The following is a 19,184-nucleotide window of genomic DNA, read 5'->3' as shown; positions in this document are numbered from 1 at the left end:
TTTTTTTAATCTGACACCAAAAGTAAACAAAACAAAAGTAAATAAGTAGAACTACATCAAACTAAAAAGCTTCTGCACACCAAAGGACACCATCAACAAAATACAAAGGCAACCTACTGGATGGAAGAACATATCTCCCCAAATCATAATATGATTAGGGGTTAAATTCAAAATGCATAAAGAAGTCATACAACTTAATAGTAAAAAAAAAAAAAAACGAAAGAAAGAAAGAAAGAAAGAAAGAAAGAAAGAAAGAAAGAAAGCAAGCCAGCCTGCATAATCCAATTTAAAAATGGGCAGAATATCTGAATAGATATTTTTCCAAAAAAACATTTATATTGCCCAATAGGTACATAAGGATGCTCAACATCCTTAATCAGAAGAGAAATGCAAAAAAAGGGGGGGAATGCAAATCAAAACCAATGAGATATCATGAGATATTACTTCACACCTGTTAGAATGGCTATTATTAAAAGAGAGGAAATAAAAATAGTTGGCAAGGATGTGGGAAAAAAGGGAACCTTTATGCACTCTTGGTGAGAATGTAAACTGGTGCAGCCACTATGGAAAATAGTATAGAAGTTCCTCACACATTTAAAATAGAATTGCCATATGATCCAGCAAATTCACATCTGGGTATTTATCTGAAGAAAATGAAAACAGGAACTCAAAAATGTATATGCACCCCTGGGTTCATTGCAGCACTATTTATAATAGCAAGATATGGAAACAACTTAAGTGTCCATCAATGAATAATAGATAAAGAAATTACAGTATATGTATACATGAAATATTATTCAATCACATACACACAAAAGAAGGAATCTTGGCCATTTGCCACAATGTGGATGGAATGTGAGGGCATTAGGCTAAATGAAATAAATCAGACAGAGGAAGACAAATGCCATGTGATCCCACTTATATGCAGAATCTAAAAACAAAACAAAGAAACAAGATCACGACTGGTGGTTGTCAGTAATGGGGTGTGGGGAGGAAGGGGTGGGTGAAGATGACTAAAACATGATAGATGAGAGAGAGAAAGAGGTCAGACATGATAAGGGTTCAAGAACATGTATAGAACCACAGGGGAGTAAGAATGAAGTATAGGCTCATAAGGCAAGTGCAAGCTTCAGCCAAGAGTTTAGCCCTCGTGAGCGTATGAAGTTAGGTTGCAGACTTCTGCAACACAACAAAAATAAAAAGTAAAATAAAATTATGGAAAAAAGAAAAAAGTTATTAGATATCAAAATTTTTAGTAACATTTATATCCCCTCATGTATCTATTATTCAGAAGTTAGGCCATCATCTACAAAGATAAAAGAAAGCTAGTCATATGTGAAATATTTATAAATGAATTAAGCAGTTCAAAGAAGAATTAAGTCAGTCCAATTTTTACAAAGATGCTAATGGAAGAATATTCTTCCTTTGTATTAAATATTCATCACTCAAGTACAAAATATATAATCTTTAATGATTTGTTAACCAACATTAAGCAAAATTAACCAAGGCATATTAACAGAATCCTTTCAGCTATTTTTGGAATCACAATTGCATTTGGCCTCCCACATTATCATCACCATTAAACAATATAACCATAAGAAGTCCACTGGGCAATATTTAAGCAATGGAAAAACTATGAACAGCAAATTAATTACATACAAAATTATTAATGAAATACCCAACAATGCTTCCAGACCTCACAACCAACAATCCACAATTTAATTACTGCCTCGTACTGTCAACCTTTGAAACTGGATTAATAAAAGGTTTTCTTCTCATTGTTTCAAGGTGGTTCAGTCAGTTAAGTGACTAAGTCTTGATAACGGCTCAGGTCATGATCTCGTGGTCCTGATGAAATCGAGCCCCTTGTTGGGCTCCATGCTGAGTGTGCAGCTTATTTGGAATTCTCTCTCTCTCCCTCTCTGTCTGCTCCTCCCTAACACACACATGCATGCTCACTCTATCTCAAAATAAATAAACAAAACTTTAGAAAATACTTATGTAACTTATCTGTTTGAAATAAAATTACTTTTTCAGGTAAAATCAATTGCAATCGTTTCCAAAAAACATGCACAAAGATATTTACACACATACATATTTTTAAATTTCGCACTAGGAAAAACATTCCAGCTCCCCCTATGACCATGTGTAATAGCTGCCTTATTAATTACTTTCAATTTTTTCCTATTGAAAATAAATTGGCCTTGTTTTCCTTCATATCTTTTCTCTAAAAGAGATTTCATTTCATAATTTTCCTTTTCAGGCCTACATTTGCTGGCTTGGTTATAAGCAGACTTCTCTTGAGCTAAAAAAAATAAGTAAAAAATTTTGATTCCCGGAAGGTTTATTCTTCTTTATTTTCTAAATCTGCCTTGTATAATATGATATCCACTAGTTGTTTGAAATGCGGTTACTTCAAATTGTGATGTGTTATAAGTACAAAGTACATACTGGATTTTGAAGACAATACAAAAAAGATTAAAATAACTTATTAATAATTTTTATAATGATTACATGTTAATTGATAACATTTTTGATATGGTGGGGGTTAATTAAGCATATTATTAAATTAATTTCACTTGTTTCTTTTTATTTTGCTTTTTGGGTAAGTTTTGGCAATTTATAGTCTTCAAATAATTGGTTTATTTCATCTAAGTTGTTGAATTTATGTGCATAGAGTTGTTCATAGTATTTCCATATCATACTTTTAATGTCTGTGAGGTTTATGGTAATACCTCATCTCTCCTGCTTTAACACTGGTCATTTTTGTCTTCCTTTTCCTCTCGTAGGCTAAAGGCTTACTGATTTCACTGACCTTTTCAAAGAACCATTAATTTCTCTATTGTTTTCCTGTTCACAGTTTCATTGATTTCTGCTCTTTACTTTTTCCTTCATTCAGCTTCCTTTGTTTTAAATTTGCACTTATTTTCTCTAGTTCCAAAAGGGGAAACTCAGAATGTTGAATTGACACCTTTATCCTTGTTTACCAGAAGTATCTTATGTTCTAAAATTTATATACAGCAATTTGAAAATTTAAATTTACATATGTTGACTTCCATATGTGGTTTGAATTATATATTTGTATCTATTGCTGCTTTAATAAGCATAACACATTAGCAGAGTTTTTTTTCCCCACTACATCAATTAAAGTTTAGTAGCCCAGAGGATCACTGAACCAAAGAATTTCAGGCTCTTTGAAAGCAGTAAGCAATAGCCTTAAATGGTTTGAGTTCCTCCAAATACAATTATGTAAAAACTTGGGATATGTTTTGGGTTGAAACTTAAAAATTTTTAAAGTGTCATATGAAACTATCTGAGAGCTTATGGTTCTTCAGACTTCCCTGCCTACAGACATAATAATTGGGCTTTTTAAAAAGAAAGTGAGAGCGCGATCTATATAATTATGAGTTATGGAGTTGGAAGGTGAGATTGCTTCTTTTAATTTCACTGGCTTGACTCTACCTGAAATTTGTACCACAGAAGTCCCCTTACTGGTCCTCTGCACTGACACCAGGAGCTTTGGTTTCCTCACTCCACTGTGCGCTTCCCACCACTGTGTCTGCAGGACCAACCAGTGGGGAGAACAGAGGGAGGAAAACAGCAAGACAAACCATAAGAGACTCTTAACTATAAAGAACAGAGGGGTGACGGAGGGACGTGGGTGGAGGGATGGGCTAAATGGGTTGATGAGCATTAAGGAAGGCACTTGTTGGGATTAGCACTGGGTGGTTATACATAAGTAATGAATTAATAAATTCTACTCCTGAAACCAATATTTGAATTTACATAAAGCCTTGAAAGGAAAAAGAAAGGAATGCAAATTCACTGCCAGCTCTGAGACAATAATTCCTCTGGTCAGAGAGAGGTTTCCCCTGTCTCAGAGGTTTAGCACCTGCCTGGTTGCCTCCACCTTCTCCATCATGACTGTCCTTAACGAATTGCCTGGGCTGAGGAAGAGAGAAGAGAAAACCAAAAAGCAAAAACAAAATGAGGGTATCTCCTCCCTCTCTGTGTGACCCATGGAAGTTCTCTTTTTACTGCTTAGATGTGAAAGAGAAGACTTTCCTAGAACCTTTTCTGTGCACATCTATGCATACCTCAGGGTGTCAACTTGCCTTTGAATCTAAGCTGGGCAATACTAGAGGGAGAAAAAAAACAACACTGCTGGTTTGGTGATATTTGGAATTCTGATCTCTTTCCTTAATCTACCTATTAGCTCTTACTTTTCAGCAGCCTCAGCATACACACATTCTTCCAGGGCTTATAGCTGCATTTAATGAAGATAGGGTGGAAGGTATTTATTCCATCTTGCCTGGAACTGGAACTAGTATTCCATTTTAAGACAATTTTTTAAAGAAAAAAATGCTAATCTCATTCAAGTCCCCAAACTTCAAATATGTGGTAGGAGGGAGATAGAGGATACAGAAAATTTGGAAGACTGGGCTAACCACAAAATCAGAAGTTTACCTTATTCTTCTAAGGACTAATAGCTTGATGAACTTGTCATGAGAAGGATATAGCCAAGCCATTTGAAAAACTCTTGAGTTTCACACATTTACACATTATAATATATCTAAGACAAAGTCTGTATTTAGAAAAGATATTTTCTTGGGTAAGTACAATACATACTTAGACCTTTCCTAGAGCAGAAGGATGTGTTGCCATCTGTATAGAATGCAAAAGGAATATTTATAGCCTAACATTGAAGCTAGCTCAGTGGTCTAGAATATGGAGAGTAGGGGTGAGTGGGTCCTGTGCTACCATCTTATCTCTGCTATCCCGTATTTGTGTTTCTTCAATGTCAAGAGTTTTGTCCTGTCAGTTCAACTTTCAGACCAAGACACTTTTTGTGATAACTGTGGGTTTTATGTTCAATGAAAATTTTTGCTTGTAGATTTATATTTTATTTTATTTTTAAATGTTTTTTATAGTTTATTTATTTTTGAGATGGAGAGAGACAGAGCATGAGTGGGGGAGGGGCAGAGAGACGGAGACACAGGATCTGAAACAGGTTCCAGGCTCCGAGCTGTCAGCACAGAACCCGAAGCAGGGCTTGAACCCTCAAACCCTGAGATCATGACCCAAGCTGAAGTCAAACGTTTAACCAACTGAGCCACCCAGGTGCCCCTAGATTTATATTTTAAAGAAGCACTGTCTTCTAAATAATTAATAGCTTGATGATCACAGACCTATGATCTCAAAACATGCTAGTTGTGATCTTGACTTTTGACCCAGATTTCAAATAGGAATGTATTTGGTGACAACAAAGCCAACCAACATTGGATTAAGTATCTTGTATCACAACAAGAAGCCTGGGACTCAGCATGATCATCTACAGGATGAAAGAAGCATAAACAATCAATTTATAAATGTATTCCCCTATTGTTGGTCATTGTTTTCCTTCCAGTTAAATCATTCCATTAAAAACATGTGGAAAGATGCTCAATATCATAGCAAAAGCACTTTTATATCTATACCCTTACCGGTGCTTTTATTTCCAAGGAGAGATTCTGAGAAGTGAGGTTGCTGAGTCACACAATGTAAGCATTTTACATTTTTAATCCTAGTTTCCAAAATGATTGTGTCAATCCAAATTCTCACCAATAATAGGGTAGAATTCCCCTTTCCTCATATTCTCACTGTTATTGGATATTATAAATATCTTGAATTTCTAATGGTACAATTGGCAAATCATGGTTTATTTTTTATTATTATTTAGTTTTGCTTCTCAGACTATTACTGATGTTGAACATCCCTTTTACATTGTTTAATGGTGATTTACCTCTCTTCTGTGAATTGTGTATTTTTATTGATTTTATTGGTTTATTTGTCTCTCTTATCAATTTGAAGGATTGTAACCCGTTGAAATTCATATAAACTGCATATATTTCTCCCAGTCTATTGTTTGTCCTTTAAATTGGCCTATGGTGTCTAGAATACTCATCTTCACTCCCAGGAAAGCCAATATCACTTTCTCTGTCAAGATTCCCTTGGATTCCCTGGCAGTTAGTCATTCTTTCTACACTATACCCATAATATTTTATGCATACCCCTGCGTGCTGAATTATAACTACAAACCTTTTCCTCTTGTTCAAGAAATTATACCAAAATGGTAGTCAAATAGACTAACATTACAGTAGATATAATTTTAAATCTGCATTCAATTTTCCAAAAGCAAATCATTCATAAGCTTCAGAATTTTCTTTTTGCTTATCATTAGAAGCATCACACTAGCCTTCATATTAGAGAATCTTAGTTCCACTTCTCCACTGTCTCCCCATGAAAACTCTTGCTTTCTTCCTGTCCCTTTTTGTTCATGACTCCTGATTTCAAAATCCCCATAGGATGCCACTTTTGCTGTTACCCTCAGTTCTAGTTATATTTTGCTATGTGACAAACCACTGCATATTTCAGTGACCTAAAATAATTGCTTATTTTGCTCACAATTCTCAACTTGAGCATGGCTCAGTGGAGGAAGATTTGTCTTTGCTTCACACAGTTCTGCTGGGAAACGTAACCAAGCCTAAGAATCAATCTACTACCAAGATGGCTTAGATGGTTAACTCACATAAGTTGAAAGTCAGTGGCTGTTACCCAAGGTCTCAGCCAGAGTGTTTGCTGGGAGCCTCAGTACTTCTCCACAGGGGCCCTCTCTCCAGTACTGTTTGACTTCCTCACAAGTTGGTAGGGTTCCAAGAGTGACTATTTGAAATTACAGAAAGTAAAGGACTCCCATAAACACTTCATTAGGTATTATCACACTCTGAATTGTTGCTTAGCCTGAACTACTGACAATTATTTGTGATATTTACAATATTAATGTACCTTAACTCCATGTCTGAAAAGTCTATTGTCATTTACTCCCTGGTCACTCTTAAACCAACTTCTCTTATAAAAATAATATTTTATCAGGTTGTCCATGGCAGTTTCCAATCTAAAGAAAGCTATTCAGGGGCACCTGAGTGGCTCAGTCAGTAGAGCATCCAGCTTTCGCTCAGGTCATGATCTCATGGTTCATGGGTTCAAGCTCTGCATCAGGCTCTGTGCTGACAGCTAGCTCAGAGCCTGGAGCCTGTCTTCAGATTCTGTGTCTCCCTCTCTCTCTGACCCTCCCCTGCTTATGCTGTCTCTCTCTCTCTCAAAAATAAATAAAACATTAAAAAAAATTAAAAACAAGAAAGCTATTCAAATTTTATTTCACTCCACACCTCCATAGTACTCACTGGAGCTGACCATCTCAGAAAAGAAATACCCCATAAACTATAAAAGTATCAAGTGAGGTAGGGAAAATCACTAGGAATTTATACTGCTTCATAATTGTAAGATGGCTTTTTGTATATTTTTTAATAAAAAGATTTCTCCATCTTCGAAAGCATAAAAGAAAAATTAAACTGCCTACTAGTTTCTATTCCCTTAGGAATAGTCCCCTAGTGACTTTCTTCAAAATGATCCGTGAAAAATCAGACAGGTACTTTACAAGTGTAGACACTAAGGGACAGATCCCTGTCAGCCACGGAGAAAAAAGAACACTCATGAACTATTGGTGGGAACACAAACTGCTGCAGCCACTGTGGAAAATAGTACAGAGTTTCCTCAAAAGTTAAAAATAGAACTACAATCCAGTAATCACACAACTGGGTATTTACCCAAAGAATACAAAAACACTAATCAAAGGGATATATGCACCCTAATGTTTATCACAGCCTTATTTACAATAGATAAATTATGGAAGCAGACCAAGTGCCCCTCGATAGATAAAGATGTGATATATATGTATACATATATGTATATATATATACATACAAAATGAAATGTTATTCAGCCATAAAAAAGAATGAAATCTTGCCATGTGGAACAACATAGATGGAGCTAGAGAGTATAATGCTAAGAGAAATAAGCCAGTCAGAGAAAGACAAATACCATATGATTTCACTCATATGTGGAATTTAGGAAACAAAACAATCAAAGGGGAATAATAAAGGGACAAACCAAAAGTAGACTCTTAATTATGGAGAAAAAAAGATGGTTACCAGAGGGGAGTTGGGTGGGGTAAAGAGTGAAATTGGTAAAGGGGATTAGGAGTACACTTACCTTGATGAGCACTGGGTAATGTATGGAATTGCTGAGTCACTATATTGTATACCAGAAACTAATATAACACTATATGTACTATATTTTAACTCTGCTGGGATTAAATTTAAAAAAATAATGTTTTTGAGTTTGAGAGGTACAAATTAATCTTACCTCTCTCCCCTCGAGATTACAAGTCAATTAGAAAATAGACATCAAGGTCAGATACAAATAAAAGTATCTGCTCTTATTAGGACTAGAGGATGAGTTGATTGGCTTTCACTTTTTTCCCTAAAATCTAATCACTGGGACTGGCCTGTGAAGAGATTTGGGTCTGAGGCCAGACACACACTGAACCACCCAAGAGGGTGAGACTGTGCCCTGCCTCTGGCAGGCAGGGGCTCCCAGCCAGGTAGCAGCAGCAGAGAGAATAGAGAACATGGAGCCCATGGGCAGTCAGGGTCTGCACTGAGAGACCTTGAGGTTGCCTTCAGCATGGCAGCCACTTTCCCTTGTCTCACCATCAGGTAACTTGGTGCCCCTCACTCCTGTCGGGAAGAGAAAGGGAACAGGAGAGATGGGTAGAAGCACCTGAGAGAGTAGAATTTCTGACAGAGTAAATCTAGCAGATTTGTGGGTCTACGGGAAAGTAGGGAAAGACAGAAAATGGATCTTCTGTATGAAGTAAACAGGGTAAAACACTGCTATGGTGCAGATAATGTAAAATAGGTTAGTCCTCTTCCAATACTGTCCTAAAGGGTTCCAGCGCATTCTCAACATACACACTACAAAATTTTCTGTAGTGTGTAAATATATACAATTAAGTCACATAGATTTATTTTATAAAAATTTATTCTTAATGTACCTTACCAGGAAGGTGAAAAGACAACCCACAGAATGGGAAAAAATATTTGCAAGTCCTACGTCTAACAAGGGATTAATATTCAGAATATACAAATAACTCCTACAACTCAACAACAAAAAACCCAACCTGACTGAAAAATGGGCAAAAGGCTTGAAAAGACATTTCTCCAAAGAAGATATGCAATTGTCTAGTAAACACATGAAGAGACTTAACATCATTAGTCATTAGGGAAATGTAAATCAAAACCACTTCACACCTAGTAGAATGGTTATAATAAAAAACACAGTTGCAGTTTGGGAGAAGAATGTAAAGAAATTAGAACACTTGTATGTCACTGGTGGAAATGCAGTATAATGCAGCTGCTATGGAAAACATTTTGGTATTTCTACAAAAAGTTAAATACACCCAAAATAACTGAAAACAGGTACTCAGATACTTGTGTACCAATGCTCACTCTAGAATTATTCATAATAGTGCAAAAATGTTAACAACCCAAGTGGCCATAAACATATGAATGATAAATAAAATGTGGCATGTCCCTATGATGAAGTATTATTTATTCATAAAAAGGAATGAAGTTCTAATAAATGCTACAAAATGGATGAACCTTGAAACATTATATGCTAAGTGAAATAAAGCCCAACACAAAAGAGAAATATTCCATTTATATGAGGTACCTAAACTAGGCAAATGTGTAAGGCAGAAAGTAGATCTGAAGTTACCAGAGAAGGGAGGAGTTGGAGTCATTGCTTACCAGGTGCACAGTTTGGGGTAAGGGAAAAGTTAGGGAAATAGGGGTGATGGTTATACAACACTATGAATGTAATTACTGCCATGAAAACAAACACTTAAAAATTGTTGAAATTGTAAATTTTACATTACATATATTTTATCACAATAAAAAATTTAAACACTATATTCTTAGTAAATATTCAAATTTACAGCAGAAAATGATGCTATTCTGTATTTAAGGCAAGTTTTAATAAGACTTTTAGCTTTACTACTAATATACTTTGTCTCTCATTCATTCATTTCTAGCTAAGTAAATGGAAATAGGACAAAAATGAATATTCATTGTATGAGGAAGTTAGTCATAATCTGGGAACCAATATTTTTATGAGTCAAATCAGAGGTGAAATTTAGTATTTTATACTCCAAAGGGTCATTCTTCACTGAAGGCTAATATTGTATATGGAATTTTTTGGTTTGTATAATTCCTTTGGACAGTAGCAATGTAGTTAGTTGAAAGACAGAGGCTGAAGAGAAGAACATTCTCAGCAATATCCCTACGGTATTTCCAGTTCCTCTTTCCTCCTGGAACCACTTAGAAATGTAATATCAAGAGCAACCGTAGGCAAATCTTTACCTGACTTAAATCTCTTTCCCCTTTCCTGAATTTCTTCTTTCACATTAGAAATAACATGGGTAGGGTTTGGAAATCTAGATGCCTTTTGGGAGTTAATGTTTTTTCCACATGATTATATTTTCACCACTGAAAATATGGAAATATTTTTTCTCTGGACATTCCACTGGAACTAAGTACTATACTCTTGCAAGGAAAATATCTTCAGGGTATAAACATTACCAACATTAGAAAAAGTCATAAAAATTCTGTGTTTCCAGAAATTTTCCCTTCAGTCTAAAGTATTAGGGTTTGAGATCATTTTCAATGGAGGGCAGAAAATTTCTTTTCTATCAAATTAAATATCCAAATTACTCTGATATATTAATTATTAACAGAATTATTATTATTTTTATCCACATATCATTGTTGTCCCCAACATTTTCTTTTTAGGTGTTTGAGGGTAACTGCTTTTATCATCATTTTTCAAATGAAGAAGAAGCTGAGACAAAAGAGGCCGTTATACCCGAATCAGAGTAGACTCAGCACTGAAGCTTACACCCTTTCAACACCCCTTACAGAGCATTCTTCTTTATAATTAGAACAAATTGCAGAGCACTGTGCAGAGGGAAAAAACTGGAATGAACATTAAATATTAAATATTATTCGCTTATTGAACTACTAATGTTCTTATCATTCCAAGTCCCATATTAAAACTAACTTGGATCCAAAACTTTGGTGCTACAGGTCGTGTCTATACTGACAGTTTAATAGCTAACAAATTGATTAAAATTGTGATCTATACATTTGCAATATGGAATTTGCCTTTGTTATTTTAAAAAGCCTTTTTGTCAGCAAATCTGGAACAGACTTCAGACTCCTTGATCTCTTTTGTTTTTAATCAATCCTCCAATATTGGAGGATGATACTACTACTTAAAATTTCTTTCAGGGTAGGTGGCTGAGTTGATAGTGATAGGTAGGGTTGAGGAGGGTATGGGAGACGGACATATAGAGGCCATGGTAAAACTGTGACCTACGTGAAGCCAAAGGCCTTTTTACCTAAGATCACATGCAGAGAGGGAGGATGGCTCCTTGGTCCCGAGGCACTTTATGGTAAGGTTCACAATGGATATGAAGCTTTGTTCTATATCCTCTCCCTTCATTTTACAGTTAAAAAGCCTGACGTCCAGATGGCTAGTCCATAGTCAGAAGATTGGCATTAAAAGACAACAAAACTTTAAAATCTAGAACCACAACCACCTTCTGAGGATGGATTCTGTTAAATGGGAAGCCCTGTTCCAGCAGAGTTCCTAAACAGATTTAGGTGTGAAATTTTGAGCATCATTGCTGTGAAGCTGAACTGCTTTGCCTAAGACAGAATTCTCCCTGGAGTTGTGTGGGCCTCGACAAGAATATGGTTGGGAGAAAAGAGAGGCAGCCTAAAAAGCCCTGAATTCCATGAGTTTCCCCACCACTCACACTTCATTAATAGACCAGGAAAAGCTGGGTGGCATGAATTGTTAATGGGAACTGGGGAAGGGATGTAGTTTCGAGTCCAAATTAACTTCAGCAGAAACAGTTGGCAGGTGTATCAAGAGAAGCTGGGGACACAGGAGACCATGAGAAAGTAAACTGCTGGGGATGAGCAGGAATTTCGAGAAAGTGCTAGGTTTCCACAATTCATGGAATTCCGTTTTTTTGTGTAGCAGCAGCAAGCCTTTGAATTTTTAGCTAACATACTAGTTGGTGGCATAATTAGTGCTAAAACATAGACCTTTTAATTCCTGGTTCAATGCTCTTTCACATTATAATGTGTTCTTTTCTTATATACAAAAGACTTCCTGGTAGCCAGGGATTTCTACTTTGAAAGACAGCCCAGAGCCCAGAGCAAGAAGCTATCTAAACTGGAGAATAAATTCTGGATTTTAATGGCTACCTCATTCAGTACTAATTTTTTCTTCAACTTTCTGGTCTGATACACTCATTTACTTTCACTACTGTCCAATCAGGAAACCACTGTCTGTATATATCAGATGTAGTTTATATCTATTTCTAAACCTAGAAAGCAGGTATAAAATCCAGCCTACATGTTCAAAGAAGCCAGTAATATTAAAGTTCTAATTGCAGGCTGCCTAATCAAACCTCTTTGATCTTAGTGAAGACACCCACGTACAAGGGCTATTACTCACAGGGCTGGCTGCATCAGAGCTCTGTTCTTCGAAGGGGACATCACATGAGGTTTAAAGTGACTCTACCTGTCACTGTCTTGAAATTCTTAATAATTTTATTTCCAAATGTATGTTTTGTAAGTAAAGTTCACTGGGACAACAGAGAAAGTGCTAGAAGATTGGAGCCTTATCTCACATGGGGTTCTGCCTCCCAGGGCAAGTCTCTTTGCTATCCTGTCTGCTCCCCCGCCCATGGTCAGTGACCTCTGCCATCTGCCTGGTGGGGTCAGGGCACAGTTGGGAAAGTTTGAGATCAGGCTCACACCCTGTGCACTGAGCCATGGCCAGGGCCCAGAGCCTGGGAGACTGTGCACTCGCCCAACATGTATCCCATGCCAGAAAAAGCTAGACATTAAATAGTAGATCAAATACAATGTGACAGGCCAAGAAAAAGCATTTTCTTGCTTTTTATAAAGGAGGCCCACCTTTTTATTTTGCACTGAGTTCCACAAATTATGTAGATGGCCCTGAATGGATACCTTATCTGACAATCTCAAGCTAATTTTATTTTTAGATTCTGAACAAAATAACCACAATATATATATGGAATAATAAGTGTGATTTTATTAAAATTATTATTTGGTTTCAAGAACTCTTAATATTAAATACAAAGCAGATATTTTCACTAGTTCAACAGAGGCAAAATAAGCTTCTGTATTATTCTTGCCAGCAGGTATCATTAACAATAAAAAGTTTGGATCTGTTGTTGTGATTTGACAGTATAATGGATGAAATGGAAAAATGATAGAATTTTTTTTTCACTGAGACAGGAAAAAAATTAGTTATTTCTCCACAGTGAAATATTATCACTCCATATTTTCTATCACATTTGGGAAAGATTTTTAAAAATCTTGTTACTTCTCTCCAATGCTGGTATTTGCTCATAAATAACTATAGAGTTTTTCCATTATCCATATGGCACTATATTAAAATGTCCATAGGCCAGCAATGTCAGAGAAATCAAGAGGAAATATAAGAAGTAGCTTTTTATTTCTTTTTAATTTTGTACCTGCTTCACATTTTAATATCTTACCTTGAGCTTGGCCAAAAGAAGTTCATGATCATGAAGAAGTTTTTTGGTCTCATCTTGACTGCTACCAATTTCTAGAAGATTGGGCTGTGATTCAGCCAATTGAAGTTGTACCCACTTGCCACACTAAAAATAAAAATGAAATAAAATGCACTTTTAGTTCCTCTTGTTCCTTACCCTTTTCTCTTTTTTCTTTTTTTCTTTTCTTCTTTCTTTTTTAGTTTAAGTTATGCTGTGAACACTTTATTCTTTCCATAGAGATAGGCCTTATTTAAATTGAAATCTAACAGGTTAAAAAATTTTTTTAACGTTTATTCATTTTTAAGAGACATGGAGAGACAGAATGCAAGCAGGGGTGGGGCAGAGAGAGAGGGAGGCACAGAATCTAAAACAGGCTCCAGGCTCTGAGCTGTCAGCACAGAGCCCGACATGGCACTTGAACTCATGAACTAAGAGATCATGACCTGAGCCAAAGTCGGGTGCTTAATTGACTGAACCACCCAGGCACCCTGAAATCTAACAGTTTAATATAAATCCATGCACTGTCTTTTTTTATTCTTAGGGTAAATTCTTTTCTCTTGGCATATTGTATTTAAATTAAAAATTCCCAAATGAAGAACACATGCAGTAGATTATGTATTACTGAATATTACAAAATTACAGAATATATGACACAACTTTATATTCTCTCACAAAACTTAATTCCATAAAAATAGTGAAATTGCACCTGCGCAAATAGGATGCAAACTTCACCAAAGGGGAAAGTTTTTGTAAATGTAATTTAGGCTGATTAGTGTCTTTACCTTGACCCTGCTCATTCAACTGGAAAGAATAAACAGCAGATGAACCAACAGACTTTTATTATATAGTGAAGTAAAAACATAACATTTTCCAACTTTTGTTAAGTGATCAATAGCGTGTATGAAAATGTCAATAAAATTAGATGCGTCTCACAACAGCCATATGAATGCAGCCAGCTTGTCTTCCACACTTAGGATACTTTCACTGCTCCAAAATGTAATTCACCACTGCATTTCCTGAGGAATTGCTTTTCTAAGAAGCAAGAGGAACTACTAACAGGCACGTGCACATGGATAAGCAAACTGCTGAAGAGAAATGAAAAAAAAAGTGTGGCTACTCCAGATCATTAGTGCCTAAGGCAGTTTGGAAACAAACCCATACAGATGAGACACAGAAACTTCTATTTCTTTAAGATGGACTTTCTACTTTGAATAGCTTGACATTTATTTGATATGGGGCTCCAGTGAGTTAAAGAAGTCATGGAGGGTAGTCAGAGGGAACATTCTTAGAAACACAGTCTAGTTAAAACAATATTTCCAGTGTAATTTTAGGGTTTTTTTTTTCCCCTGCACCATCAATTGACCTCGGATTCTCCTGTACATTTTATTCCATACACATTCTTCTTCTTGCTCTAAGAAATGTTCCCTATTTGAGGGAAAGAAAAGTTAACTTTTTTAAAATAATGAGTTTGTGTCTCTTCCCTCACTGCTGAAATTTATAGTTACTCAAAGCATCATAAAATGACGTGTAAATGATCAGTGTTTGCTACTTCTGCCCCAGACTTCTTTCCATGTTCACCTATTGCCTCTGAAAGGACTTGAGGGAAAGGTAGTCAGCAGAGGTGCTGCTCACGTGGGGGCCAGGTCTCAAGGGCACTTAGGAATAATGTCTGTAGAAACACTTTACATTCAGTACTTCTGTAGTGAATCATTTTGCTCAGTATCAAGTGCTGCTTTCCTGATACAAATTTTCATATTAACATAAAATTTGCTGCAATTACATTAAATTAAACAGGCCTCAGTTTGGGCTTCTAACAAAGGCCAGGAAAATTGTTCAACTCAGGCTGGTGAGGTCCTGAAAGTAACTCGCTGGTGAGCATCAGCTTGTTCGCCTCGTTTCCTTCATTAAACACTGAATTCCTGAAGTAGTGAACTGCCTAAATCCAAGCATAATGCTTCAGAGGCTTTGCAGGACATTTTCATAGGAAATAAAAATCATGAATGTCTCCTTCAACCTAAAGGCATGTGGCCATCTTTGCAAACAGCAAATGTTTGACATAAAATATGCAATAGCCTTAAGCCTCAAGTGACTTCTGCCTCCTGCTGTTAAGGGCAAATTTGACACATGCCCTTTGTACCTTCCCTGGCAGGGTCTTCACTCCCCCAACACGTATTAAGAATTTACTAGTGCCTTCTACCCTGCCAAAACCAGTGCTGTTGAGGGCACATATCAGAGCCTCTTACTGGGTGTTCCCTGCCCTCCAACAGGCTCAAAACAGTGCCACTCCCTATCTGCTGGGACCGACCTCTTCCCTCCTCCATCATATCCACTCTCAAAAACTCAGACATTTTACTGGTCCACTTGACTTTCCAGCCTGGTAATCATGAACTTGTAGTCATGAGTGCCTTGCCCTTCAAAATCAAACTGAAAGTACATGGTAGAGTTTTCTGATTTTGTTTTAATTAAGCTGCCATAGATGTTTTCCTACTAACTGAGAGAGAAACTCTAGTAAGCTGAGACTTAATAAAAGTTTGTTTCTCTTAGTTGCCAATTTAAGAAAGCAGGAAGACAAACTTGCTGTGTTATTTTCTATATGCTGTGTGCTGCCGACTGTGTGGAATGTTCTCTACGATTATCAACACACAGCAAAAAGCCAACAGCCAAGGAGAAAAAAGAAAGTTGTTACCTTACCTTTATGACAGCTATAACGATTTTGGAGTCCCCGGCCTGAACAGCTACTGAACTGACTGTCGTTGTAGAAAACTCCACACCAGGACTTCCTCGGCTGGACATGGTATTTCAGAACCAGAATTTATACTCTGGACAGCCTCTGGACAGAAGTGTGTCTGCTGGTCATTTCAGAAGGCAATCACTGGGGTTACTTGGATTCATTCAGGGAAAGAGCTCAGCTTGCACTGATTACTCTGCCAAAAGGAAAGAACAGGAGGTTAAAAATAGACAACCCCATTGAGTTTATCAGGAGAGGGAGAGAGAGAGAGAGAGAATGGGAAAGAATCGCCACACCCCTAGAATGGTAACACTAAGTGCCTGTTATTTTTGCCATTATCTTAAATGGAGAGGGCATTTTCTAAACTCTCTGCCTATCAGCTGATGTTTAATAGCAAATGGAAAAAAAAATTACATACTGACAACTCAACTTAGTTTTTCCATTGAATCTATATAGTTATAGTGGACTTTGAAACCAGCCAGTCATAGCCCTGCATATTCATTTTTTAAAGATTTTTAAGTCTTCCCTATGCAAAGAAACCCCCCAAAAATGTACTTTAAAAATAAGTTCTAGTATTTGTTTTGGGATTAAGCCACAGAATTGCTTATAATTTTAGATTAATTTGTTTTTCTAAAACGTACTGTCTTTTGTCAAATGAAGTTTATTCGGCATGGTCACATTTTCTCAGAGCCTCAGATTTCTTAGGGACGTTTTAAAAATATTTCAGTGAGCACTTATCAATAGATATCTACCAGTTCAGCATTTCCCTGTGACTACTGTACTCCACTGAGCAGAATTTTCAAATTCAATTATCACAACTACCTGGGAGTAATATATCTTGCTATTACCTTTTAATTAGAGCATGAAAATGGTTTTTGTTTAATTAAAAGTTAACACTGTACGTTTTACTACAATTTTTTGAAAAAGGATAACATTATACTTTCAGGTTTGGTTTTCCCCCCACCACCTATGCAGCTTCAAATCAGAGCTAAGATCAGCAGATTACCCCTATTGCTAGAAACCCAGAGTGTGCCACAAGTTGTCTGTGGTATTAAACAGCAGCTGTTGGATTCCCTGTCAAAGAACAGCTGAAAATAACACTGAAGTTTAGGTCAGAGGTCAGATGCGAATACATCAGAGGTACTGACTCAAAGCTGCCAGAGCCTTGGAAATCTCTGGGATGAAGCCAGAATGGAGGATACAGCAATAAACAGAGTGAAGCGGAGTCGCTCACTGTTTAAACCCTTAGCTCATTTCCAAAGCATGCTCAGGTTCAGCTAATGTTGAGAAGACTGAATCAGCGCCATTGCTTTGCTTTGCTAATGTTCGTGATAACATTCTTGAGTCAAAGGGAGGGAAGTGCCTTCACATATACTTTGGTGTTCAGCAATTATATTTGTTTCCCAGAACATGTCTGCTCTGCAATTATGTAGCCATGACCCAGGTCTCTGGTCTCAGCATCTGCCTGCTGACCAGCAAGATAGAAACCATGCCTGGATCCCAGGTGCTGGGATCCCCAAACTTGACACCATGAAGGGTGCAGCTGGAGCAATTTTGGGAGAGTAGATACCAAGAGATGCCACGATGTAGACAATGTCATAAATGATTCCATTTTATGGCAGAGATGGAGAACCAACCCGACATCTTTGTTGAGTTTGCCTCAGTGTCAAAGGAAGGCTCCTTCCACTTGAAAAAGTAGTCCAAAGAAACCAAAACAAAAGGAGAAAAACCAGTTTTCCACCAATTGCCGTCAAGAAAAACCAAGAGTTGACAACTATACCACATAATATCCACACCCTAAATTAAAGTGCTCAAAGGAGCATTGCTTAAATCATTGTGTACATTGTCAACCAGAGCAGCAAACAGTGACCTGCACCCAAAATACACAGTGCACTTCTACTCCAAGTTAATCTTCTTGTTAGAAGCTCAGTGTGTCATAGTTGTGTATAGACTCTTAGGAGGCAAAGAGACCTTTTGTCAGCAGGCTGCAAAGACTACGGCTAGGAAAAAAGTGGTTGTGTCCATAAAGCCCCACTTCAGATACATGATTGTGTAAAGGGTGTGGAGGGCAGGGTGGAATGTGTGCCACTGCAGGTCCACACCAAGAGAAAAGGAGAAGAGAGATGAAGAGGACAGCAAACATGGCTTCAATTGTGATTAATACCAAGTTTTAAGGGCAAAGGGAATTAGAAATATTTAAGACTTTGTTAAAAGACTAATCCAGCTCTTCAGCAGCAAAGGTAGTGCCTTTGCCTTTTTATGTATAGATGACGTTTGTTAATTAGACGGAACAGGCCTGGGGTGCTGCAAACAGAAATTGTTTTCTATGTCAAGAGACATGAACAATAATGCAAACTGCTTTACTTGAGTTTAAATGATTTTTGACGAATATTTTTAAATTCAAATTTTTCGCTTTAAAACCTTTAGAAGGTTTTAGTTGCTTTCTCCTCCCTGGTCTTTGCTTTCTCTTTTCTTCCTGTTTGACTTTTTAGTCCTTCCCCCTACAGAAGGTCCATCCACATCTAGCTCATTTTGAACCTTGGTCTCTGTTCATCTAGCATGACATTTAATTGTTACTTTCACTATTAGCACTGGGAAACAGTTTGAAAAATACTTGGTATAAAATATATTGTACTAAAAAAAAACTGGTACACTATAATTAGGTTTTTTTAAAAAGCTTTTTGAGATAGTTTGTTTATACTCCATGTTCCCTATCATCACCCAAAAAAACCACACAAACAAACAAACAAAAAAAAAAAACAAAAACAAATCCCAGAACCAAAACAAAACAAGAAACCTTACAGGCATTCTCACATCCTTTGAAGTTTATGGAGGATCTTGCAGGGGTTATTATGCCTTCTCTGTTTATCTCTCTGGAAATGCCTGTTTTTATGCCAG

The 19,184-nt window shown here is 36.8% G+C and overlaps 1 protein-coding gene across 1 annotated transcript in view; it reads right to left on the bottom strand.

Moving 5' to 3' along the window:
• The window catches only part of CCDC141 (coiled-coil domain containing 141), a 219,447-nt gene that overhangs the window by 183,367 nt on the left and 16,896 nt on the right, over positions 1–19,184 (bottom strand). The window contains exons 2-3 of the mRNA XM_029934315.1: positions 16,250–16,482; positions 13,541–13,663 (exon numbers count right to left, since the gene is read on the bottom strand). Coding sequence (XP_029790175.1) covers positions 13,541–13,663; positions 16,250–16,351 — 225 coding nt within the window. The 5' untranslated portion in view covers positions 16,352–16,482. The remainder of the gene's footprint in view (positions 1–13,540; positions 13,664–16,249; positions 16,483–19,184) is intronic.

The sequence above is a fragment of the Suricata suricatta genome, chromosome 3 (assembly GCF_006229205.1).
Source record: "Suricata suricatta isolate VVHF042 chromosome 3, meerkat_22Aug2017_6uvM2_HiC, whole genome shotgun sequence".
Classification (NCBI taxonomy): domain Eukaryota; kingdom Metazoa; phylum Chordata; class Mammalia; order Carnivora; family Herpestidae; genus Suricata; species Suricata suricatta.
Note: the sequence above shows the minus strand (reverse complement) of the source record. Positions and strands in the feature narration are given on the sequence as shown.